General features: G+C 35.5%; 2 protein-coding genes across 8 annotated transcripts in view; one reads left to right on the forward strand and one right to left on the reverse strand.

The window, feature by feature from the left end:
* Positions 1-1264: 1264 nt before the first annotated feature.
* On the reverse strand, positions 1265-15532 carry RBM11 (RNA binding motif protein 11). Of its 2 annotated transcripts, none has more exons than XM_023227522.2 (5): positions 15413-15532; positions 11502-11664; positions 10029-10101; positions 5086-5185; positions 1265-2781 (listed from the first exon to the last, which is right to left on the reverse strand). In XM_023227522.2, exons 1-5 carry the CDS (start codon positions 15506-15508, stop codon positions 2368-2370), a joined length of 846 nt encoding a protein of 281 aa, XP_023083290.1. In that variant the 5' UTR covers positions 15509-15532; the 3' UTR covers positions 1265-2367. The 2 variants fall into 2 exon arrangements, with proteins under 2 accessions (XP_023083290.1, XP_023083289.1); XM_023227521.1 differs by having other exon boundaries at positions 2368-2804; positions 5082-5185; positions 15413-15508.
* A 3742-nt stretch (positions 15533-19274) lies between these two features.
* LIPI (lipase I) overlaps positions 19275-25746 on the forward strand; it is a 117823-nt gene continuing 111351 nt past the window's right edge. For 4 of the 6 annotated variants that reach the window (XM_023227510.2, XM_023227515.2, XM_023227511.2 and 1 more), the window contains exon 1: positions 19275-19424. In XM_023227510.2, coding sequence (XP_023083278.1) covers positions 19379-19424 — 46 coding nt within the window. In that variant the 5' untranslated portion in view covers positions 19275-19378. Of the gene's footprint in view, positions 19425-23270; positions 23376-25746 lie in introns of those variants that run through there. The other 2 variants (XM_023227513.1, XM_023227509.1) reach the window with 2 other exon arrangements.

The raw sequence follows: 25746 nt of genomic DNA on the forward strand, positions 1-25746 counted from the left end.
CAGCAAGGCCCTGGAACTGGCCCATGAAACCATTTTTTTTCCTCCTAGGCATCTGGGCCTGTGATGGGAGGGGTTGCCATGAAGACTTCTGACATCCCTTGGAGACATTTTTCCATTGTCATGGTGATTAACATTTGGCTCATTCCTTATGCAAATTTCTGCGGTTGGCTTGAATTTCTCTTCAGAAATTTTTTTTTTCTTTTCTGTCTCATCCTCAGGCTGCAAATGTTCAAATGTTTCAAACTTTTATGCTCTGCTTCTCTTTCAAACAATTCCAAACAATATCTTTGTGAATGCATAAAACTGAATACTTTTAAGAGCACCCATGTCACATCTTAGAATGCCTTGCTGCTTAGAAATTCCTTTCACCAAATACTCTAATTTATCTCTCTCAAGTTCAAAATTCCACAGATCTCTATCTATAGAGAGCATAGACAAAATACCACCAGTCTCTTTGCTACAGCACAGGAAGAGTGACCTTTACTCCAGTTTCCAACAAGTTCCTCATCTCCACCTGAGACCACCTCGGCCTGGACTTCATTGCCCATATCACTATCAGCATTGTGGTCAAAAGCTATGCCACAAGTCTCTATGAAGTTCCAAGTCTTCCCACATCTTCCTGTCTTCTGCGCCCTCCAAGTCTCTAAGGAGTTCCAAACTTTCCCACATTTTCCTGTCTTCTTCTGAGTCTTTCAAACTGTTCCAACCACTGCCTGTTACCCAATTCCAAAGTCTCTTCCCCATTTTCCAGTGTCCTTATAGCAGTGTCCCACTCCCGGTACCAAATAACCATATTTGGTACAAATAAATACCTGATACTGGGTAATTAATAAAGGAAATAGGTTTAATTGACTCACAATTCAGCACTGTTGGGGAGGCCTTCAGGAAACCTATAATAATGATAGAAGGCAAAGGAGAAGCAGGCACTTTCTTCACAAGGCAGCAGGATGGAGTGCCAGCAGGGGAAATGCCAGATGCTTATGAAACCATGAGATCTCATGACACTCACTCATTATTGCAAGAACAGCATGAGGGAAACTGCCCCCATGATCCAATTACCTCCACCTGGTCCTGCCCTTGACATGAGGGAATAATGGGGATTACAAGTCAAGGTCAGATTTGGGTGTGGACACAGAGCCAAACCATATCAGCTACAAAAGGAAAATTGTTTTGCATTTTGATTAGATAGAAATAGACTAATATTTATGTTTCAAACATCACTATATTATATATTTATAACGAAGATTAAAATTCAGTTACTCCCTTCATTAAAAACATATCTTTTTTTTTTTAATAATAAATATCTGTAAAATGCTAGGCAACATGCAAAAGAAACATCCAAGCATGGCTTTTACTATTGAATTGGGTGGTTAATTCCCAACTGAGTTGCATGACTCTTTCAATTAGCTTTAGTAAATACATATTTTCATCACTCTAGTTTGTAATGAGCTATAAACAAAAATGCCCAAACAACACATTTTATTTTTCTTTTAAAATAAATAAACCCAAAATAGGAAACTTGATTTAGACAATAAGTATTACATATCATACATTAATAAAATATTATTCTATTTACTTGCTCATTTTCATGATTTATGTAGGTTAATATATCATCTCAAACCTTGCTAGCAAAAGAAGTGAATAATACACACTGACATAGCCAACTTATTTTAATGACATACAATTAATACATGAGAAGAGGCAGGTATCCCTATAAATACGCAATTGTATAAAAAGGGAATGATCCAAAAGTTGGTTTCATGAGAATTATCTTTCCTTTGGTATCATTATCATATGTCCTCACTTTATAAAATAAACCTGAAGAAGAGTATGGCTCAGAAACAACATCTTTAGATACTAAAAGAAAGGGGTACTAATGTCTGCTTATTACATCCTCATTAGGAACAATATGCAATCCTTAAATATCTGCACGACTTTCTTTCAGGAAATCCACCACTCCACATTGAATCCCAGCCTATTTGTAGTTGAGTGTTGGTTACAGGGGATAATCAAAGGGAGCATGGTGCTTTATCAATGTGTTCAATAAGTGACTTTTGATTAATAGTTTGGCGAAATGTCATCATTGGTACTAATAAAATGACAATAGTCTATTTATCGTCAATGGGTCAAAAATATCATGACAAATACAAAAAGTGGTAAATTATATTATTTTTAGAAAGCTTTTGTCATTCAAGGCAAAAATTGAACAGCAATCAGAGATAAGTCTTATTACTATATATTTTAAAAGACAAGATAGCCATGACATTGGTTACTTGATGGAATAACATCTTATTATTTTTAATAACAGAACTAAGATCAGTATAGGTAAGTTTCATTTGCAGGTAATACTAGTATCTTTTCTTCTTACTAGTATCTTTTCTTCTTCTTAGACTTTAGGAACTTTTGGCTACATTCGTTGCCTCTGTTGTTGTCTGTGCTACTATCACTATCGCTTGTTTGCTTTTGCCTCTTTCGTTTATTCATCTGATAGAAGTCAGAATCGCTTGGTTGTTGGTGCGTCCATTTATATGAGGTGGGTCCAGCCTCAAGATCTGGAACATGATTCAGTGAGGAAGACACGGATGCACTACCAGGAAATGGAGCTGTCATCTGATAAAGGTCAGAGTCACTTGGTTGTTGGTGAGTCCATTTATATGAGCTGGGTCCAGCCTCAAGATCTGGAACATGATTCAGTGAGGAAGACACCGATGCACTATTAGGAAGTGGAGCTGACATCTCATAGTAAGGAAGCTGCAGCACTGGATTATACGCATGCCACTGCTGTGAAAACAAAAGACATTCATCTACCAAAGCAAATCCAAAGGATTAAGGAAAAAAGTTAACAGTTTACATGTATTATACGATAGCCATGAATAAACTAAACTGTGTTTTGCTATAAGAAAGACAGTGACCTCTCATAGTAGAAAGGTAGGTGTTTCATTAAAGGGTCAATATAAAGAGTTGAGGTTGTGTATAGCTCACTACAATACAGATTAGTGCTATCCAATGGAAATAGTTTTTTGTTTGTTTGTTTGTTTGTTTTGAGACAGGGTCTCACTTTGTTGCCCAGGCTGGAGTGCAGTGGCACAATCTTGGCTCACTGCAACCTCCACCTCCTGAGTTCAAGCAATTCTTCTGTCTCAGTCTCCCAAGAAGCTGGGACTACAGGTGCACACCACCACACCCAGCTAATTTTTGTATTTTTAGTGGAGACAGCATTTCACCATATTGGTCAGGCTGGTCTTGATCTCCCAACCTCAGGTGATCCACCCACCTCGGCCTCCTAAAGTGCTGGGATCACAGGCATGAGCCACTGTGCCCAGCCCTCATGTAGTTTTAAATCTAATAACTGCAATACAAAAGTAAAAAGAAACAAGTGAAATTAAACAATGTATTTTATTATCCCAATATATCAATTTAAATGATATAATTTTAATATGTAAATGACATAAAATTAATGAGATATTTTACTGTTTCTTCACATGAAGTCTTCAAAATATGAGGTATATTTTATACTAACAGCATATCTCAATCTGAATGCTAAATTTTTCTTGAAAATACCTGATCTGAATTTAGATTACATCAAATTTAGAGTTGAAAAAAATACACTCACATGCCCAAGTTGTTTCAAATATACCTAAAAGTTTTCTGAAAACTGAACCAAGTATCGGTTTTAAATTTTAATTTAAATTAATTAAAATTAAATAAAATTTTAAAACCGAGCTTCCTAGGTGCATATCTGGCTAACTGCCCCCATATTGTACAGCATAGTTATTTATTGTTTAGATAGAGAGATACTTCCTTTAAACACAAACAAGCTCTTAACTCAAATTTCTAACTATTCAAAGCAATTAAAGATTAATAGAGATACCATGAACTTGGGTCTCTCTCCTACCCCATCTCTACCAAAAGATACAAAATGCTCAGATGAAGACATTTAGAGTTTCAGATGAGAACTGATTGTTTACTAATGTTTTACCATAATTAAGAAAAGGTTTTTTTTTTCTTTTCTTTTTTTACCAGAAGTTTAAAAGTATCATTTTACAGGAAAATTTCTTTCCATTTAAAAATTGAAAATGGATATTTAACAAATCTCAACCTCCCGTATACGCTGGGTATTTGCAAAAATAACAGTATGTGAGTCAGAAGACCTGGGTTAGTCCTACACCTGTCACTAAAAAGCTGAAAATCTTGGGACTATTGATTAACCCTGGACTTCAATTTCTTATTTATGAGGAATTGAAAAAAATAAGTTCCCCTTTCACAATGAAGTCCATAATTAAGATTTCTGGGTCAAAACCAATTTTTGGTAGTCTCTGGAAATAATTTAGTTTACTCGACCAATTGAGAACCTTCATATAGTTTTGTCTTTAATTAAAAAGAGAAATTTACTTTCAAAATCCATGTCCTAAAGCAATCTATTTGGGACTGATGACATTACATAAAAATACTTCACTAAGTGAAATTATTCAAATTATTCAATTCTGCAAACATTTTTTTTTCTTTTTCTTTTTGAGACAGAGTCTTGCTCTATTGGCCAGGCTGGAGCACAATCTTGGCTCACTGCGACCTTCACCTCCTAGGTTCAAGCAATCATGTCTGAGCCTTCCAAGTAGCTGGGGTTACAGGTGTGCACCACCATACCTGGTTACTTTTTTCTATTTTTATGATGGAGAGGGTTTCACTGTGTTGGCCAGGCTGGTCTTGACCTCTTGACCTCAACTGATCCTGCCCTGGCCTCCCAAAGTGCTGTGATTACAGGTGTGAACCACCATGTCTGGCCACTGCAAACGCCTTTTAAAATAGTCATTTACATTAGAACTCTCTACTCAAATTTCACTTGGACTGCAGTGTGTCGTCACTGCCATCCACCCCTTCTCTGTTGACACCGTGGCCATTTGCTAAGGCATTAGAAGTGAAATTTAGGATGATGGTGCTAGGGCAGGACAACACTGGAGGACAGTGCTGGGACATCTTGTGCCTTCATCCCAGTTTAGATTTGGGCACCATATGTTACAAATAGTCTTCATGTTCTTCATAGTTTGTATCATATTATATACTGAATAAAATACATATTAAGCTTACCATCTTCTGAAAGGGAAAATATTCTTGAGGTAAAGAAGTATTATGAATTGGTAAACACTGCATGGGAAAGGAAGATCTGCTCACCACCATTTCTTCATTCCTTTGAGGACATGAAAGAAGAAGTAATAAAATCTTAAAATTCCTCTTACAAATGTCATTTTCTCTTAAGAAAAATATAAGTTCTTCATAATTACAAAGACAGAGAAGGCAAGCTTATCGGACAGCATTCAGTTAAAGAGTAATTAATTACCTTAAACACATACACAAATAATCAGTTATTATTACTGATAACACAGTGACACAGCAATAAATCAATTACTAAATATTGAAGCCTTGATACTTAGAGTCAAATCTGGCTTTCTGATAGAAAATTGCTGGACAGTATTCTATTTATATAAAGACGAATAACACTTAGATATTGAAAGAGCAAAGCAAGTTGTTAGTATTTACAAAGGGTACACTTCAATCTTTTCCAGATATAAAAAAAATTTAAGAAGCTAGAAATTTTCATTAGTTTTTTTAAAATGTTTTAATTTTTTAAAATTTTACCTTAAGTTCTGGGATACATGCGCAGAACATACAGGTTTGTTACATAGGTATACGTGTGCCATGGTGGTTTGCTGCATCTAATGACCTGTCCTCTAAGTTCCCTCCCCTCACCCTCATTTATTTTTAAAGATACCTTTACTGTTTAACTATAAAAATTATGCTCTTTCCTAAACCGACTGCTAATGCTAACATGAACACATTTGCTGATGTCTTCCACACGTTAATTAATGAAACACCTAATTTAAAAACTGTACCAAAGTTTCATTTATACATTTATAAATGTTATATGTGCTTCTATGGAGAGGTTACAAATGCTAGCCAGATTCTATAGCTACTCTTAAATAGTCTACTTGTTAATTTTAATGCTAATATTAGTAATTCTTAGGATAGGAAGTGTACCATGAAGAAGGCTAAAATTAGCAGAGGAAGGTGGAGACAAAGATGAGTCAAGGAGAATGACAGGAAGCAGTCAGATGGCTAAGCAGAACCCCATTTACAAGTGGTGAGAGCTCTACTATAGAAGTCAGCAGAAGCAAAAACTCCATTAAGAAAAGAATTAGGTGTCTGTTGTTACAGGAGAGTAAACTGGATAAGCACTGGGTCCTCTGAATTGCTGGTCAGAAGGTACCTGATAACCTTCAAAAAGAGAGGCTTCTATATAACAATGAGTTTGAGGCAAGAATGGGAAGAAAGGATGTGAAGGATGAAAGATTTTTCAGTAACAGAAAGAGAAAAATATAACAGCCTGTTAAGGAGAGAGTGCTCAGGAAGACCAGAACGCATGTGGGGAAAGTGACGGCAAGGAACAAGATGAAAGGTAGAGCGAGGTTACCGAGTGGGGAAGATATGACTCAGTAGCAGAAGTGGTGATATTAGCACCATGATGAAAACAGCTGCAGATAAAACCACTATCTTTCCTCAGGGGATGCAAAGTTGTCTGCATAGAGGACCCACATGTAAATTCGGAAGTCTGATGGGCTGACATGTCTCCACAAAATTTAAGTCCTAAACCCCAGCATTTCAGAATGTTACCTTATTTGGAAAAAGGGTCATTGCAGATATCATTAGTTAAGATGAGGTCATATTGGAACAGGATGGGTCCCTAATCCAGTATGAGTGGTATCCTGATAAAAAGGGAAATTTGAAGACAGACTGTTTTACTCCATTTTCTGTTGTTATAACACAATACCTGTTTGTTATAACAAACTGGTATTATATAACAAACAGGTACTCTGTTTGTTATGAAGAAAAGAGGTTTATTTTGGCTCGTGGTTCTTCAGGCTGCAGAGTCGAAGATCAGGTAGCTTCTGGTGAAGGTGGCTATGGTTAGCTTCCGGTGAGCTATACTATGTCAAAATATGGCAGAAGTCCTCACAGGCAGGAGGAAGGAGCTCACGAGAGATGGCCAAACTGGTTTTTACAACAGATCTACTTGTGATAACAGACCCATTTCCTCAATAACCAATTAATCCAATAATCCATGAATGAATTAAAATATACATGAGGGCAGAGCCTTCATGACCCAGTCACGTCCCAAAGGTCCCACGTCTCCACCCTGCGGCACTGGGGACCAAAATTTCAACATATGAACTTTTGAGGGCCACATTCAAACTATAGTACAGATGCCCACAGGAAGAACGCCATGTGAAGATGAAGGTGATCTCTTGGTAATGCTTCTACAAGCTGAAAAACACCAACGACTGACATCAAACCACCAGAAGCTGAGGGAGAGGTATGACACAGATGATTTCTGATAGCTCTCATAAGGAAACATTGCTGCTGACACCTTTATCTTGGATGTCTAGCCTTCAGAACCATGAGACAATGAACAACTACTGCTCAAGTACTCCGTTTGTGGTACTTTGTTACAGCAGCCCTAGCAAACGAATACAGGAAATATTCATAAAAGCAGAAGGTACAAGAAACAAGCAGCAGCATAAAAATCCATTTCCAAGGAAGAGCAAAGACTGGTAAAAAAGCATCATTTTTCTCTGCAAATCACTTTGGGGACATGATAACCCATTTTTTTTATACTTTCTTTATAATATCAGAAATATTAGAAGAATAAAGTATTATTAATGAAATGTCATATCCAATATATACACATAACTCAGGTTGTCTACTCTAGAATTTGTGATGACTTAGGGTCAGTGTACCAAACATAACTAGAAAATAACAGAGTTTTCCTGCTATATTCTAGTGCCCATCTAGTCTTTTCTCTTCCGTCTAAATCTTACCAATACCTTGTTCCTTTCTAACTTCTGAGGAAAACAAGGTATCTTTTCCCACTTGGTACTAGTAGAAAAAAGAAGCTCTTACATTATATACGTGGCTCGACACATGGGTCTATATAGTGCTTCCCCCACCAAAGTAATAAATCCCCCTTTATGCTAACATTTGCGGAACGTTGTATGCTCAGTCTTTTAAGCACCTTGTGTTAATTATAAAATTCAATTCTCACAGTAACCTTTTAAAGTTTTATCCTCATTTTAGAGATGGGGAACAGAGTGGTAAAATAACATATCCAGTTCTTGTCTGAATTTGCATCTTGCCTCTGCTACTTTATTAACAGTGTTAACGGACTGTTAATAAACTGTTAATTGATGTTAATAAAGTGGCAGAGCCAACATGCAAATTCAGGCAATTCAATTTTACCATGCAAATTCAGGCAATCCAATTTCACCACCTCCTTTCCTAACTTCTGATTTCACTGATGTAGAAAAGTTGGGGTGAATGAAGACGAGGAGCACACTGTTTTGTCTGGGGTGCAATACTGCTCTGAAAGGTAACCTTGCATATTTGACAGTCCCAAGGGGCCACTCTCCTATGTGCAGAGGGTTGATATAACAAAAAGGGATAGAAGGGTCAGCTGTTGTTAGTTTACTTGAGAATATTCACTTCTGCTAAAGAAGACAAGAAAAAAAGCAGTATGGACGATATACATGTTTAATGTTTATCACAGACTGTAAACAAGCTAGCAGAGCAATACTTCTCTCTCTATATATAATATCTAGAGAGAGATATGTGGCCCTCAAAAGTTCATATGTTGAAATTTTGGTCCCCAGTGCCGCAGTGTGGAGACGTGGGACCTTTGGGACGTGACTGGGTCATGAAGGCTCTGCCCTCATGTATATTTTAATTCATTCATGGATTATTGGATTAATTGGTTATTGAGGAAATGGGTCTGTTATCACAAGTAGATCTGTTGTAAAAACCAGTTTGGCCATCTCTCGTGAGCTCCTTCCTCCTGCCTGTGAGGACTTCTGCCATATAGAGATATGTAGATCTATATCTCTACTCTGAATAGAGTATATCTATTCCTCTCCTATATATATAGATATCTACATCATACATCTACATGATGTATCAGAACATAATATACCCTGACCTATTCTATCCGCCCATGTAAGTTAATTGGACAGTAACAGAGAGCATGATGAAGCCAGAAGAAGAAATGCAAAGAGAATGCAAAGAGAATGCAAAGAGAAGCACTTTCCCTTTGCAAGAATGCATTGTTTTTGTTATTCATATTTGTTTTTAGTATAGCAAGAGAAATTTAAAAACCAACAAGTGATACATGAAAAAGCCTGAACCACTTAGAGAGGCTGCAGAAGTACTGCAGTCAGCAAGGGGAGGCTGATACAGCAGAGAGAAACAGGGCATGTGTTTATTAGTGTAACCACAACTCAGCTAGTTGGTCCTCCTGCCTGCTTGCACCTTTTCCTAAGTGTGCTAAGTTATCCAATATCTTTCTTCTTGCTTTTCATTGTTTTTAAAAAGGATGTAATAAAAGGTGTAATTTGAACATTTTCATTTACCGTGGGAGCCTTTCAGTTTCATGACCCCTGGGATAGCTTGCCAGATAGTGTACGTGGAGGCTACCATTGCATCAATAAATCAGGCTATACAAAATTCTAGAAGAGTTTGAAAATTAACACAGAGACGTTATTTCAAAGAGTAAAATAATTAATTGAATGACTTAATGTCAGAAGGCTTAGTTTCAAAGCTAGGAATTTATCATCCTGTGACCTTAAGAATTGGTTAACTTTTGCAACTCCATTTACTCAAATGTAAAGCATAAATAACAGTATCTCTATGATCCATGATGAAACCTTGTATGTCTAAATGATTTAACAGCTATGAAAAGCATGTGGAAAACTATTAGAAAAAACTACAAATATAAGTCTCTACCCCCTACTATTGAAAATATTAAGACCGAACTTTAAATGAAAATATTTTCTATCACTTTTCATGGGCTCAGAAAAACAGATATTCCTTAATTTTATCCTATGCCTAAAAAGTAAAGTTTTACAATAGCCCAAAATATATAAAAACTCCTCTTAGCATAAGAACATATTTGCTTCACCTTTAATGAGAAATATTTTTAAAAGTACCTGTAGCTGTATGAATTTATCTTAACACAGCTCTCAAAACTTTGGTTAGCTGGTTCAGAAGAGTGAGAACTCCCTTTAAAAGAAACAGAGTAACAGGTTCCTTCATGGTGCATTTTTTTTTTTTTTTTTTGAGTTCTAATATTAAACCATAAAATGACTCAAAATATTTTAGGACATAGTAGTGATTTAAAAATTCTATACTCAGAGAAGATATATGCATATCTGACCTCTCAAATCATATTTACAAATTGTTTACAGTACTATGTATCAATGAATTAAAATCAAGCTTTGTCTAAATCAATGACTGTAAATAAGAATGACACTGACATTGGACTTTGTAAGATACATGATGGTTTGTTCTAGACACCTGTAAACTAAAAATGGCAAATAAACAAGTGTTATTTGCTTCCAGTGTACAAGGCAGGAGTTTAACCCTCATGGACAAAAGCCAATTCAACCTTATACATGATGTGACAGAACATAATACACCTTGGCCTATTCCACAGACATTAAAAAGTAATGGCAAAATCTCACTTACTTTTGCACCAACCTAATACCAGGCTGTGTAAGTTAACCAGAAAGTACCAGAGAGCATGATGCAACCATGTATTAAAAAAAAAAAAAAAAAAAAAAAGAAAGGAAGGAAGAAAAAAAGAAAAAAAATGCAAAAACATGCACTTTCGCTTTGCAATAAAGCATTGTTTTTGTTATTACTATTTGTTTGCTTTTAGTATAGCAAGAGGAATTTAAAAACCAACAAGTGATAGATCAATAAGCCTGAACCATTTAGAGGAGGCTGCATACATTTTGCAAGAATTAACAGATGGCCTCTGTTGGTCTCCTGAAACATGAAAGGGCTGGAGTAATGTTATAACATTCTCTGGGCAGCTAAATCACGAATGATCTGTTCCTGACATGTGTGCAGGAGAAGCTGCTGAAGTCATTCATGTCAGGAAGTTTTTTCCACCACTAGGAAGGGTAACTCTACAGTTGCCTTTCGCCACTTTGCTCTTACAGGGGCTTAAAATCCTGGGCAACATGTATGGAAAAGTTTCCCCAGATGGACTAATGCCCTCTCTCTATCTTCCAAATAGTACGGATCCAATACCATACATTAGCAGTGACAAGATTAGTAAATATTCTTGCTATATAAATGCTACAGTTGTGTGACCCCAGTTCATTTAGATTTGATCAATTTTACCGACCAATAGCAACCATCATAGCTACATGCTGGCTGATACTAAAACGAATATCTTACATTTTATTTTTAGAAAAGATGCTATAGGTTTGTCAAGACTAATTAACTATATAACATTATGAATTAGACATGTGTTCTGAGAAAATTTAACAATGACCAGAAGGTACTTTTTTTTTTTTTTTGGTCTTCCACTATATAGGAAACAAATTGCTTACACCTCTGAGAATAGTACCAACCACAAAACACTTTGAAGATTAATCAGTGGCAGGACCTACCAAATCGATACTGCACGTTAATTGGTCTTCCATATAAACGAATTCCATTCAGCAAAGCTATGGCATAAGACACCGATTCTGGGTGTTTAAAGCAGACAAATCCAAAAGACTTCGGCTTTCCTTCTCTGTCTTTGCATATAGTCACTTTAGTTAGTGGCCCCGCCTATAAGAAACTTAAAAATTATTTTCTCATAAATCCAAAGATTTTTTCATACTCAAATAATTCAACTTTAGACTAAAGAAATGTGTTAGCAATATCTTTATGTGGCTCTGCTGATAATGTAGCTTTCTAATAATAAATATTGCACTTCCTCACACTTTCTTTGTATTTTCTGGCTCCATGGTGTTAAGAACAGGAAATTCTAGGTATTAGTTTCAAACTGTAAAAGAAATGGTAGACTATCCTTCTGTTAGGCTTAACAAACCAATTTAGAAAACACATAAATCTAAGATTAAAATAATACTTTGTCTCCATATATATTCACAGTGTTGAATTCAAAAATTAACTGAAATGAGAAATTCAATTTTGGTTGAGTTATCCTCAAAAAAGCTGGCAATGTTATATCAGAGTTTAAATTTTCTGTCATGAAGATTACATATCTTTACAAGAATAAATAAATTTATTACGCATTTTGATTTGGAAACTCCACTGGTAAATTTCCAAAGGAAAAATGTTTAAATATGTTTAAGACTTTTAAGTATATTGCATTATTTGTAAGTGTGAGAAATTAGAGAGGCTCTAAATCTAACAACTGGAGATATTATTTCATGGTGTGTTATTAAAATGGAATAAAATATAAATTATAAATATTCACATTATGTTGATAGAAAAACCTATAATATGCAATGAAGATTTAAAAACACAGAGCCAAATATCATAAAAAATTGTTAATTACAACTAACAAAAAATTACATCACAGCCATGATAATGACGGGAGGAGGCACTTACAAACACAAAAACTGATTTAATGCTGAATGGTTCAGACTTTAACAACTGATTATTTTTCTCTGTAGAGTTGCATACATAAAAAATTGCTTTTACTATAAAGAAAAATATTAATGATCATATTTAAAATAATTCCGTGTGTTAAGGTTTAGTCTTTTCCTTTCATTCTCTGTGCTCTCCCAGGGATTAACTTCCCTTCCCTTCTGGCTTTAAGGACCACCTCATCAACAAATCTACTTTTCCCACTATGTCTCTTTCATGGAGACATCTCCTGGAGACATCTATGTTTTTGTACTTCAATCTCAACATATTTGAAACTGAATTCATTATATTTTCTCTAAATCTCAACTCTAGTATTAAAAGTGTAATGATAATAATCTGATTTTCTCATTTCCAAGTATAATCAGAAATTTGAAAGAAAACAGTAAAAGGATAAATATACTGTAATATAAACAAAACCAATAAAATTGGTGATTTTTATACTGATATTAAATAGATATAATCACTATGGGACAGAATATGCTTATGTGATTTGAATTTTGACATAAATTTAGATAATCCAAAGCATTTTTAAAGATAAAATTCAACATGAAGACTTATAGCAACAATCACATTATCTTATAGTATTTTTTAAACCACAGTGAAATACATAGTGTGATAGTTGTCAAGTTTTGCTGGGTGTTGGAATCCTAAAGTGGAAAAGAAACTCCACTTTGGCAATTCCTTTCAATACCTAGACAAAAATAACTTATGCTTCTTACCTGATCTATTAAATAAAATTTACATTTTGCTTAGGTGGAAGAAGGAAATTATAAAAAATGATAAAATAATATATAGTCTTGTGGATCCACACAACTGATATTGATCGAGTTCTGATTAACTAAAAATAATGGTTATTGGATAATGCAATCCCACCCCAGTCTTTCACTTTCCTTTTTTTTTGAGGCTCAGAGTGAAAGAAGTCTTCTGGGGAAAAACAACTCTAAGTTTACTTTGTATTTCTTTTGGTTTTTGGTGTTTTTTTTTTTTTTTTTTTTAACTTAATATAGTAAGTTTTAAATGATACTGAATGAAAAAACTGACATGGATTAGAGTTGATAAAAAAGGAGACACATTTACAAAGATGAATTAAAAGGACGAACCTAAAAATCTTAAAATCAATAATATTTTTCAAATAATAAAAAAAAAAAATTAACGTCCAGGAAAGGAAACTGTATTCCTGGAAAGAACCCTCTCTACAAAATTGTATCTATAATCAAAAGAGGGTTGCTTTAGTTGTTTAGAGACAAAAGTAAGTCCTTTCACAACCAAATAACCCGTATGACCCATTCAATCCTGAAAATTTAGTTCCGCAAATGACTCCCTCCAAACCTTCCCTTATTCTGATAGGAGGAAGTAACTATTGATTTCTCTTGATGTTAGTCTTATTACTAATTGTTTGGGTGAGGGAGAAAGGACAAGATGGAGGAAGGTGAACAAGAAGGCACAATCCATGTTGCTTCCGGGTTCTTCATCACCAACTTACCCCGCGTGGGAAAATGCAGATCAACTGAGCAGGCCCGGCATGACCTCAATCTGAGGAAACCGAAATTTACCTGGCCACGCCTATGGAGACGCCCCTATCACAACCTTATCCCGCCCACTGCCCGCCCCCTTCCAGTACCAATGCATAAAAGTCCGCTGCCTGCAGGAGCCGGCCTGACTTCTTCAGCCGGGCATTGGTGGACCGGAGAACCTCACCCGAGAGTGTGTGCATATTTGCAATAAAGGGCTGCCGCTTTCTTATGTACTTTGGCCTCATGTTTAATTACGTAGCTCTCCTAAATTAAGTTACATTAAATTAAATTAAGACACTAATAACAGCAGTACCATTAGCAGTAGTAGCGGTAGCAAACAGTGAGTTATTATGGCTATCATAATGAGTATATGAGTGATAAATGAATATATAATGAGTGATAAATGAATATATCACTCATAAGTGAGTTAAAATGGCTATCAGCTGTAGCCATTTACCATTAGGCCATCTATTCCGACAGCCACATTATACTGCAGATCCTATTACTCTCTTTTGACATATAAGGAAACTGAGGCACTGAGGAATTCATTGACAGGCTCAGAGTCACACTGCTGACCTCAGAACTCGCACTCAGAACCACTTTTCTATCTATGTCCCCTTCTCTTTTTATCTGTAATTTTAAGTTCTCCCTTTTAGGATTTGAAAGGGTGTCTCTTCAATTTGTATTCCCAGCACCCTCCTTAGTATTTGGTAATTCCCGATCATTACACGGTTAGGGGAATGGCTGAATGAGGGTATCTTTCTGGCAAGTGAGACCTAGCTGTATAGGACAATACGGTAAGTGAGCGTGTATACAGGACACAGCAGGCTTAATCCTAGAGGTACGAGGTCTCAAAGTTTCCGAAGGTCCTCTTGGCATGAATGAAAGGGCCTTGGCCAGGGAATCAACTGATCACAGTCACGGTAAGTTGGCTGCAAATCGTCTCAAATCTCACTTCTCATGCTGGAATAAAAATACTCTCCGCATAAAAGGACTTGAAGGAAGAAGCAAGGTGTAAAAGGAAGCATTATAAAAGCGACCCCTCTCCTTTTGCGGGATGTCAGCGTGCTTACTACTTGACGAACAGTGACCAGGCGGTTTTCGGTTCTGCCTCAGCACACCCGAGGCCCAGGCAGCCTCTTGAAAGCCCTTAATCAGAAACTGGGGTTGAGGGAACCCCCTCCCTGCCCACCCCCAGGACTCTGCAGCGGGAATGGGCACGGGGGAACGCTCCATCACTTCACTCCCCAGACGCTCACCTGGAGACAGGTGCGCCAAAGCGAAACCAAATTAAAACCCCTGCTCAGGACTGGGCGGAAGGGGGCCGGGCTCCGGGTGGTCCAGGTGCGCGCTACGCTTCCGGCCCGACGGGCTCCGCCCCTCCGCCGCCCCTTCCCGGAGGACGGTACCTGAAGGAACAGCTCGTACAGAATCTCTTCCCGAACTCGGGCCTCTAAATTCCCCACAAACACGGTCCTGTCGGCCTCCTCCTGAGCAGGGAACATCCTCCGGTCTCGGCCGTAGAATGAAGTAGGAGCTGAGACCCCGCCCCTTCTCCGGCTTTACGGCTCCGCCTGGGTGAGGGGGCGCGGCCGGCGCCGGGAGCGCGCGCCGGGGGCCAGGCGAGGCCTCAGGGCCAAGCCCCCAGCGGACGTGGGGAACCGCCCACCGCACGGCTCCCTCGCCTGCCTTAGGGCTGGGTGGTGGGAGAGTGGGTGAGAGTAAGAAAGATGAATGCAGAAAGGGCCTTACCCTTTAGCTCGTGGGGTGGCTTCCTTTTTTTCTGGCATATTAATTGATTTTGGATTTATTCAGTCAACATTTTAAATACAATGACTGTAGAGATTATTTAAATTGTAATAACTTCATTGCAGAAGCTCCCAGGCGAATGCAGGGAGATTCATTTCTTTGTGTCCGAAGAATAAATGAACAAATCACGAAGATATTAAATTATAAATAATTTTTGAAAGAATCGATGTTTGCATGGATGTGGATACAACAGAAAACTAGAATTAAAGTTTATTTTCCTAGAAAGTGCTCCCTAGATGAGTTTTTGAAACTGGTCACAGAGGTTTTAAGTGAACTCCGAAAAGGAACTTGAGAAAGCGAATACCAAGGGATATACTGGTGAGACTGAGCAAGTTTTGTGTCTAAGCCAGGGTTTTTGAGGATGGCAGCTGGGGCTGTGCTTTGTTTCAGGGTTATACTTTGTATATGGTGTACCAGGCTAGAGACTTAGTTCTTTCTTGGGGATAATTTTGTTTTTAATAAAAGTCTTAAGAACAATAAAATTACAAGAAAGGAGAGAGAAACCTTAGAATCTCAGTACTTTGATAAATCAACTGTCAACTGTTAACTTGGCTTCCTTTCTGAAGCTACCATACGTCTACATAGGACCTTGAGATCATCCCATGAATATCATATAGGTAATCAGAACATTATTTGACCTTTAGCTTCGCATTGTGATAAAATTTCATTTTGAATTGAGGAAGCATGCTTTTATCTGGTCGATGGACCAAAAAAAGTCATCTTTTCTAATGAAAAGGTACACATTTTAGGAAATCCTAATTTCTTTTTTTTTTTTTTTTTTTTGAGACGGAGTCTCGCTCTGTCACCCAGGCTGGAGTGCAGTGGCCAGATCTCAGCTCACTGCAAGCTCCGTCTCCCGGGTTCCCGCCATTCTCCTGCCTCAGCCTCCAGAGTAGCTGAGACTACAGGCGCCCGCCACCTCGCCCGGCTAGTTTTTTTGTATTTTTTAGTAGAGACGGGGTTTCACCGGGTTAGCCAGGATGGTCTCGATCTCCTGACCTCGTGATCCGCCCGTCTCGGCCTCCCGGAAATCCTAATTTCTAATTGATATCTGACATTACATAGTTTTATTGCTTTGAACAAGTGATTTCTCTTTGGAATTTGAATTCTGTTTCTTAAGGAATGGATTGGACTAAATATAGTTACTTCATTTAATAGGTATTTTCTGAATGCTTAATTCATGGAAAACAAAGGTAAATATAAAATTCTGACCTCCTAAAGCTTGTATTTTGGGAAAGACAGCCTTTCTCCCCTCACAAATATAATATAAATGCTAGTAACTTCAGTAGTTACCTTCAACTGATATAAGTCCTGTCTCCATTTTTTTTCCTTGTTCTTTGCTTATCATCAGTATAGTTGTGGTACAGTAAGAAGGAGTTAAGGAAACACTCGTAGGCAAATAAATATATGCTGATCGAATGAATGGATACTTGCAGGTCTCTGTTATGTGTAGACCTCTCGATTTATTTGTATTCATTTGCTTCATAAATCTTATCAAACCAACAGATTTCTTCCTTAAATTCACCTCAGACACTTCTTATATGGGAGCTGTATCTTCAGGTTTCACTTTAAACCATTGCATGTATATGAGTGTGTATGCTACAAACCTTTAACTACACTTGTAATTAATGTTCATATTATATTGTTCTATTGAAATTTGCATCCTTATTTGTCTACAAATGTGCATAATTTTGGTGTTATAATATCCTCTTCTGGCTGTACATAAGTTTGTAGTGCTTATAATTTTAGAGTACTTAGTTAATATTATGAACTCTGGAAGTCAGCTCCTGTAGTTAGCAATTTTTTCAGAATATGATCTCATATCATTTTTCTAATGTAAGCATACTGTGTTTCTTAACTCATATTGAATGCATGCATGGTAATAAATCTAGTAGTAGGTTAAAAATAATTCACTTCACTTTCAGTATTTACTGGACCATTAGTCATATATCAGGTTTTAATGGGTTAAATACATGTAACACTCTATAAAGAGCTAGCCTTTTTTCATTTATATCAGGATGTCTGATGTCCCTAACTGAATGAACATATAATAAATGAAAATATATGTATATGTACATGTATACCTCTGTATGTCTATATATGTATAATTAGAGCTCCTTTATCTTCTTTTGCCTAGCCACCTCTTTTTTTTTTTCTTTTATTTTGAGATGGAGTTTTGCTCTTGTCGCTCAGGCTGGAGTGCAATGCTGCAATCTCAGCTCACTACAACCTCTGCCTCCCAGATTCAAGTGATTCTCCTGCCTCAGCCTCCAAGTAGCTGTAATTACAGACAGATGTGTGCCACCATGTCCGGCTAATTTTTGTATTTTTAGTGGAGACAGGGTTTCACCATGTTGGCCAGACTGGTCTCAAACTCCTGACCTCAGGTTATCTACCTGCCTTGGCCTCCCAAAGTGCTGGGATTACAGGTGTGAGCCACCGTGCCCAGCCTTGCCCAGTCAACTCTTACTCTCTTTTATAGTTAAGCCCAGGCAACATGTCCTGCAATGCTTCTCAGAACTCTGCCTTCCAAATTAGCTGGCCACTCCACTTGTGTGGTTCCATAGTTCCCTAGGTACACTTCTGTCATGTCCTTCTCACCGGGAACTAGTATAGAGTAAATATTTTTCAGTACCTAGGGCAATCTTTGACACACCTGTGGGTGTATAATAAATAGCTGTTGAAATAATTAAGATTAAATAAATGAATGTCTTTACTTTGTATCCCCAACAACAAAGTCTGTGCCTGGAAATCAATAGGTACTTAATAAAAGCATAAATGAATGAACAACTGAAAAGGAACAAAGAATGAACAAATGAATGAACAACTGAAATGGAAGGAAGGAAGGAAGGTAGGGAGGGAAGGAAGTCGGCCAATTACTATTAAGGGATTTTATTGGATGCTTTTTTAAATGGAACTCATTTTTGTCTTCACTTTTTTAAACCCTTATTTTGTCTTTATTCTGATTTTTTCCTAACCATATTTTTGTCAAGTAAATACAGTTTTTAAATTGTTTTACATGTATTAGATGTTTATTGTAAATAAATATTTTTAAAATTTAAGGAAATAAAGTAACAATTACTGACAAATTTATCATGCAGAGATAACTATTTCAGAGGAAAACCTTCCAGACTTTGAAATATGTATCACACTTTAGGAAAATAAACCATGCTATATAATACTGTTTTTCAGCTTGCCCTCTGCCCTCTAAAACTGTAATGAAGGCCTTTTTTTTTTCCTGACCGCTTCTGAAATCCTGAGGTTAAAAGGATACAGAAAGATGTAATTAGATTTATCATTCCCTTAAATTCAACTTGTGTAGCTGAAGGTTTGTTTGTGACTTATTACAGAGTCTGTAACTTAAAAATCCTTCCCACAACCACAAGCTAAAATGGGAGAAAACAAACTACCTCACCTTTTCAACCAAGAGGGAGGAGCAAAAATCAGTGAACTTTTACAGTAGAACCTGCCAGCCTGTGACGATCCTACCAAAAAGAAACCTCAGTGAGTTACGGAATTTCTTTTTTGGTGAATTGAGTGCTGCTTTTGCTTTTCTCAGATTCCAAATGAAAGTATACATTTTTCTTTGTTTGATGTGCTGGGTAAAGTCTGGTAAGATATTAATAATTTGATTTATCTTTAAAAATTGCATATAAAATAGTGTGGTCTATATTCTGGGATAAAGAATGTTATGATATAATGGGATAAAAATATGCTATGATTATTGGTACTAATTATAACAAACATTACTATCAAGAAAACTTCTGTGTATGTGTACACGTGTTTGTTTAATAAGTTGACATTTTGCATTTTATTTACTTGTCAGATAATTAGTAACTAGAAAACCATTTTTTTAAAAAAAGATGTAACTAGAGAATAAATAGAAATACTCAAGAGAAAAAAAATTCAGTAATGGAGAAATTAATTCGGTATTTAAAATTATGCCTTAAATATCTTGTTTCAATTTTATTTGTTTAACTAGCTCTACTTTTGAAGAAAATTCTTACTTGGATAAATTATTGATTGCAAAACAAAATAACCATATACTACAACTTTTGCTCTCATTCAGTATGACAAAAAACAAAGCTGTTTTATGGTAATGAGGTAGAACTTTATTCTGGTTTATTGGTGTATAGTAATAAAGTTTATCGATATTAAGACTATCATTTTCTACTCTATGATAAAGTAGAATTACTTGTTCAACTTGCTAATTTGTTCTGCTTTATGGTAATAACAGTGACAAATTTAAAATTCAACATGAATAGTTTTCCATAGGGGTTTTATGAGAGCAGATTATTTCCTTTCTGTTTTAAATTTATTTGAAATTTGTTAATGCATACTTGAATAACTTTAAGAATTGACTAGAAATTAATGTTATTTCTTATGTTTTTAATTGGCTATTTGAGATAACCATACATTCTGGAAATGTTTGAATTTTATATTTAAATATAGAATCTAAATAATACTGATATGCAGTTTATAATTTATATTATTACTCTGAAGTTTCTTGATAGGGATTTTATGTTATTATAATGTATAATAGTGGCATCTTAGGTTGAAAGCCAGAGAAATTTGAAGTCTAGGCCCCTAATCTTATGTGTCATTTTTAATACAGTTGTAAACATTTTAATATCATAGTTTACATTAAAAACTTATTTGGCAGACTTTATGATATTATTGTTTTGATTAGTATTTAGTCAGTTGCCTACATTTTCAGTTGGGAAAATTCAAATATAATTGCTTTGTATGTTTCTGTCTGCTAATTCTTGTATAATGGTGATTAAAATACAATAGTAGAACTTTTAGATATTAACAGTAGTAAATAGAAAATAAGTGATTTAAAAAGTTTACTGATCCTCAAATTCATTTTTAACTCTGTAGACTCTATGCTTTCTCTCATTTTCCTTGAATCTCTACTTCATTAAAAAATTTTGTTGATTTTCAGTAGTTTATTTCATACAAGTGTGTTTTATTTATTACACATGCTCCTTTCTTCTCCACTAGAGATTCTGATTTTCATGTTTGTCAACATGAAAATCATTGATTACATCTGCCTTTAATGAAGAAATGACATTCCGAAAAGCAAATTAGTCAGGTGTTTTTAAAAATTGTAAGTAGAATAAAATGGGAGAGGAGAGATAGGTCAAAAAACTTTATACAAATATACAGTACATCTGTGTATCTACATATTCAAATTATATGCACATATGCATATTTATTCTTCGTACAGTTGCCAACTTATTATAACTATTTACATTGAAATTTTTGTTGTTGCTATTATTATATTGCAAGGGTCAGAAATTCTTTTTTTCTTTGGACAGTGTCTCATTCTGTCACCCAGGCTGGAATATAGTGTGAAGGTCATGGCTCACTGCAGCCTTGACCTCCTAGTTTCAAGCAATCCTCTGACTTCAGCCTCCAGGATAGCCGGGGCTACAGGCACACACCACCACGCCTGGCTAATTTTGTAATTTTTGGAGAGACAGCGTTTCACTATATTACCCAGGCTGGTCTCCAACTCTTGGGCTCAAGTGATCTGCCCGTCTCAGCCTCCCAAAGTGTTGGGATTATAGGCATGAGCCACTGAGCCAGCCAGGAAATATTTTTGTAAATGACCAGATAGTAAATATTTTAGGTTTTGTGGGCCATACAGTCTCTTTTGCATCTACTCAGCTTTGTCACCAAAGCAAGAAAGCAGCAGTAGATAATGCATAACCAAGTAAATGTGCATGTGTGCTAATACAACTTTATTTATGGACACTCACATTTGAATTTGTTGTAACTTTCATGTCACCAAATATTATAATTTTGATTTTCTCCCAACCATTTAAACATGTGAAACACATTCTTAGCTTGTCAACCAGACCTGACTACAGGACACAGTTTCCCACTCCTGTGTGCTTTGAAAGAGATGTTAAAAGTAGATTAATTCAGGTTTCTCATTTCACAGTGGAGGAAAGTGAAATACAGAATAAAATGGAGTTGGCTTTGTAAAGTCACACAACTTGGAGTATGTGGTAAAAATGCAAATTCTTATCCGTAGGCTGGAGGTGAAGCCCAAGATTAGCAATTCTACTAAGCTCTCAGGTGATGCCCATGGGTACGCAGACCACCTTGGAGTTATAAGGGTAGAGGAAGTTATAGAACCTTAGAAGCCTGTGTGTAGGGCAGTAATCTTTCCAGAACCCATGGGATCCTGAGCTGACTGCCTCAACAAAATCATTATTTTTCTCTAAATTGTGTCAGTATTTTTCTGATATGATCCATGATTAATTTTTCTTGACTTACTAAAATCAGATGCCCTCAAGGAATTTTAATTTATTTTACCAAAATCTCTTTAAACAAGGATCATGTGAAAGAACATGAAATTTGGAACTAAAAGACCCAGTTTCATGTCCTGGTGGCATGTTATCTTGTGCCAAGTAATTTAACCTTTATGAACCTGTTTCCTCATTTCTAGATGCAGTTAATACCCGTAATACTATCTTACTCTATCGTGAAGCTCAAAGAAGGTAACATGAATGTTGATTTGGTCACATAGAAAGCAACATAAATTAGGTTAGAATAATCCACTGTGTTTTCTTCCGTGTTCATTTTCTCTTTAATTCTTTTAGATAATTTCCAGATATAAGACTCCTCCATGTGTGGTTCATGAACTACCATATGAGAATTCTCTGAGTTACCCACTTAAAGAGTGCCAATATATCTACCAAATCAGAATTTCTGGAGATGGCCCCAGGAAATTACATTCTGAAAATTCTGATGTTCCCAGTCATTTTTTTTAAACATCCGTTTTTAAAATCATTCTTGAGAATTCCTGGTATAAAGACTTGTTAGACATCCTACTTTATTTTGCTTGTGTAGTCCGATTCATTTTCAACAGCTTTCCTAACATTTGCATAAATGAGTTGCTGACTGAATATCTTGTTTTTTCATTAAAAATTAATCGACGTAGTTGTGGCCTATTATTTCTAGAGTACATAGTAATATTTTGATAGATATAATGCATAGAGATCATATCCAAGTAATTAGTGTATTGATATCTCACACAGTTATTTCTTTGTGTTGGGAACACTCAGTATCCTCCTAGCTATTTGAAACTATATATAATTGTTAACTATACTCATTCTACGTGATGTAGAACACTAGAACTTATTTCTCCTATCTAACTATAATTGTGCATTCTTTCTAAATGTGTGTTTTTGATTGGTTCACAACTACATAATTAATGATATATTTGCCTTTTATTTTGCTTTCTGCCACTAGCGTTCAGGGATTTTAATGTTTTACCTACAGTGTTGTGTTTTAACTGGCTCTGTGGCCATAGAAGCCACCGTCTTTGTAGCAAAAAGTGGGTCAATTGTTTCGTACTTGGAATTCTGCTGGCCCAAAAGGGTCTTCCTTCTTATTACAGATGAATAAACAAAGAGCTAGTGAACTTCTGATAGGGTCTTATTTATGTTACTCAAATGTTTACATAATAACTTGTGCCAAAAATATAGTGCTCATGCTTTTCAGTTGTCACCCAGAAATGTCCTGTGGCTTCTAGTTGTGTGCCTGAGATCATTTAATCTCTTTTAACTTCACTTTCTTCATATATAAAATGAAGAAAAGAATAGGAAATATAAAACAACACTGGACTTGCCATGAAGTGATAGCTAAATATAAACTATTATCATATGGTTAATATTGTTGTTGTTCACAAATCCATGTTTTTCCAGAAATGAGGAAAGAGATGGAAGGAGGTTTTCATGTAGGATTTTTAGGATGAGAATGAGGGTTTAGATTATCAGAAAAAAAAGGGTTAAATCTTTCTAAGATGTATAAGGATTGTAGCTTTTTATGACTAAGTGTTAAGGCTCTCTGTTCTTGAGTCAGCAAAACTAGTGGTTTTTTGTTCATTTTGATTACAAACTAAATTGTCTTTATACACCATAAAATCAATAATGAAAACACTGAAAATTACAAGACAAACTTGTCTCAGCAGCTTGCCCAGCATGAAAAAGCATTTGAAATCAAAGAATGTTGCAGTAACAGGAGACCATTTCTTTCAACTCCTTCCATTTAAACATGAGGAAACTGAGGCTCAGAGATGAGAGGTAAAATAACTTGCTCAGAGTCACAAGAGATGTTTGAGAGAGGCTAGAGGTACTTGAGTCAGCTGTTCACGTGCAGGGCACTATGCCTGCCTCTGGACTGTCTGTTTTAATCTCCTTGCTCTCAATTTCACAGGCATTGTAACTATAATGGAAATATGTTCCAGAGAGAATGCTGGACAACCTACAATGATTATTTATAACTTCCCCATGTGTCTTTGGTATTTTTAACATTTTTGCTGCTTCTATAATTTGAAACCTAACAAGATTTTCAGTATTACTTCTCAGCTTACCTCTCTGTCGAGGTTACTGCTAGAGTCATTATCTTCCTACATCTTTGGAAATAAAGTACTATATTATGTACCTGCTAGTGAATTTTGAATCACAATAGAGTTACTTAGTCTATTTCTCAGATCCTCAATTTGTTAATTTTTCAAACAGGTACAAAAATTAATACTAATCTTTCTGTTTTAGATATATTCAGTTTTTTGCTGATACCATTCATTTTGGCGATTTTTATTTTTAATTAACTGAAGTCTATTAAATCTATTTTCTCTCATTAAAAAACTAAGAAATGAATATTTTAGATATAGAAAACTAAAAAAATATTAAAATAGAGACATTAGAAATCACACAGAGAAATACAGATAGAGAACACAATTTAATCAGCATCACCGCAAACTACATTTGTGTTGGTTAATATCTTACCCAATAAATATGTATGTGTGTGTGTGGGGGGGGTATGTGCACAAATATATGCATGTGTTTACAGTGTATTATATATATGCTATATCATGGATGAAATGAGTATCATATAAATATGGGCTGTATATATAGAAATAGATATTCATATGATTAGTGTATATGGTTTTCATTATCTTCTTATTGTATTTCATTTTACATAATACATGTTTTCTGATGTTATCCTTAGTTTTCAGAAACATAATTTCTTAAATGCCGTATAGTCCCCATCTTAGAAATACATGATAATTTATTTTTCCAGTCTCTAATTTCCATGGATTTAATTGAATGCTAAATATTCTGTATTGAAATGTTGCGATATACATTGATGTTAGTAGTCAATGAGTATAAAGGTAAAAATGATATGGTAATTTTATTTTAATTAAAATTTATTGATTTTTTTAAGGAGACTAAGCATATGTTAATATATTTATGAGCTCTCTGAACATTTTTAGAAAATGTCGGTTTATATCCCTCACCTGGTGTTCAACTATAGTATTCTTTTTCTTTTTTCTCATTTACAGTTTTGTATATATATGTTAGTTCCTTTCCTACCTTATATTGAAAACACTTCCATAGTTCATTTTTTGTCTTTTGTCTAGTTTATAGTGTTTCTTTATGTACAGATGTTTTAAATGTATGTGCTATGAAACCTGTTGGCTTCATGGTTTCTTCCTTTGTTTTTATGCTGAAAAATTATTCTTCAATCTGAGATCATATATATGTTAACTGTATCCTTCTTCTAGTTTGTATAATTTTACTTTTACATGGACTACTTTAATATAACTAGAATCAAATAATTATCCTAACATTTTTTATTTAAAAATCCATCACCTTTGACTGCTTTTAATTGCCATAATTATTTTAGCTAAAATGGTGTATTTCTGGGTGTCCCAATTCTATTTCATTAAACTGTCTATCAATTTTTGGTTCTGTTTCACAGGCCTGTTTTTAATGGGTTTATTATGTAAACATAATTTTAATCATGGTCCTATTATCTTCAAAATATCATTTATTTTTCTTATACACTTTCTGCCTCTCCTTATAGTATTGAGATGTTATTTTGGAATTTCACTGCACATATACATTAATTTGAG

The sequence above is a fragment of the Piliocolobus tephrosceles genome, chromosome 19, assembly GCF_002776525.5.
Source record: "Piliocolobus tephrosceles isolate RC106 chromosome 19, ASM277652v3, whole genome shotgun sequence".
Classification (NCBI taxonomy): Eukaryota; Metazoa; Chordata; class Mammalia; order Primates; family Cercopithecidae; genus Piliocolobus; species Piliocolobus tephrosceles.

Excerpts from the sequence above, each read along its gene's own strand:
- RBM11 (XM_023227521.1), bottom strand. The coding sequence starts at position 15,508 with ATGTTCCCTGCTCAGGAGGAGGCCGACAGGACCGTGTTTGTGGGGAAT. Across the intron at positions 11,665-15,412 it reads TGTACGAGCTGTTCCTTCAG|GCGGGGCCACTAACTAAAGT; the intron begins GTACCGTCCTCC and ends AGTTTCTTATAG. Across the intron at positions 5,186-10,028 it reads ATAAATTCATACAGCTACAG|GAATGAAGAAATGGTGGTGA; the intron begins GTACTTTTAAAA and ends ATGTCCTCAAAG.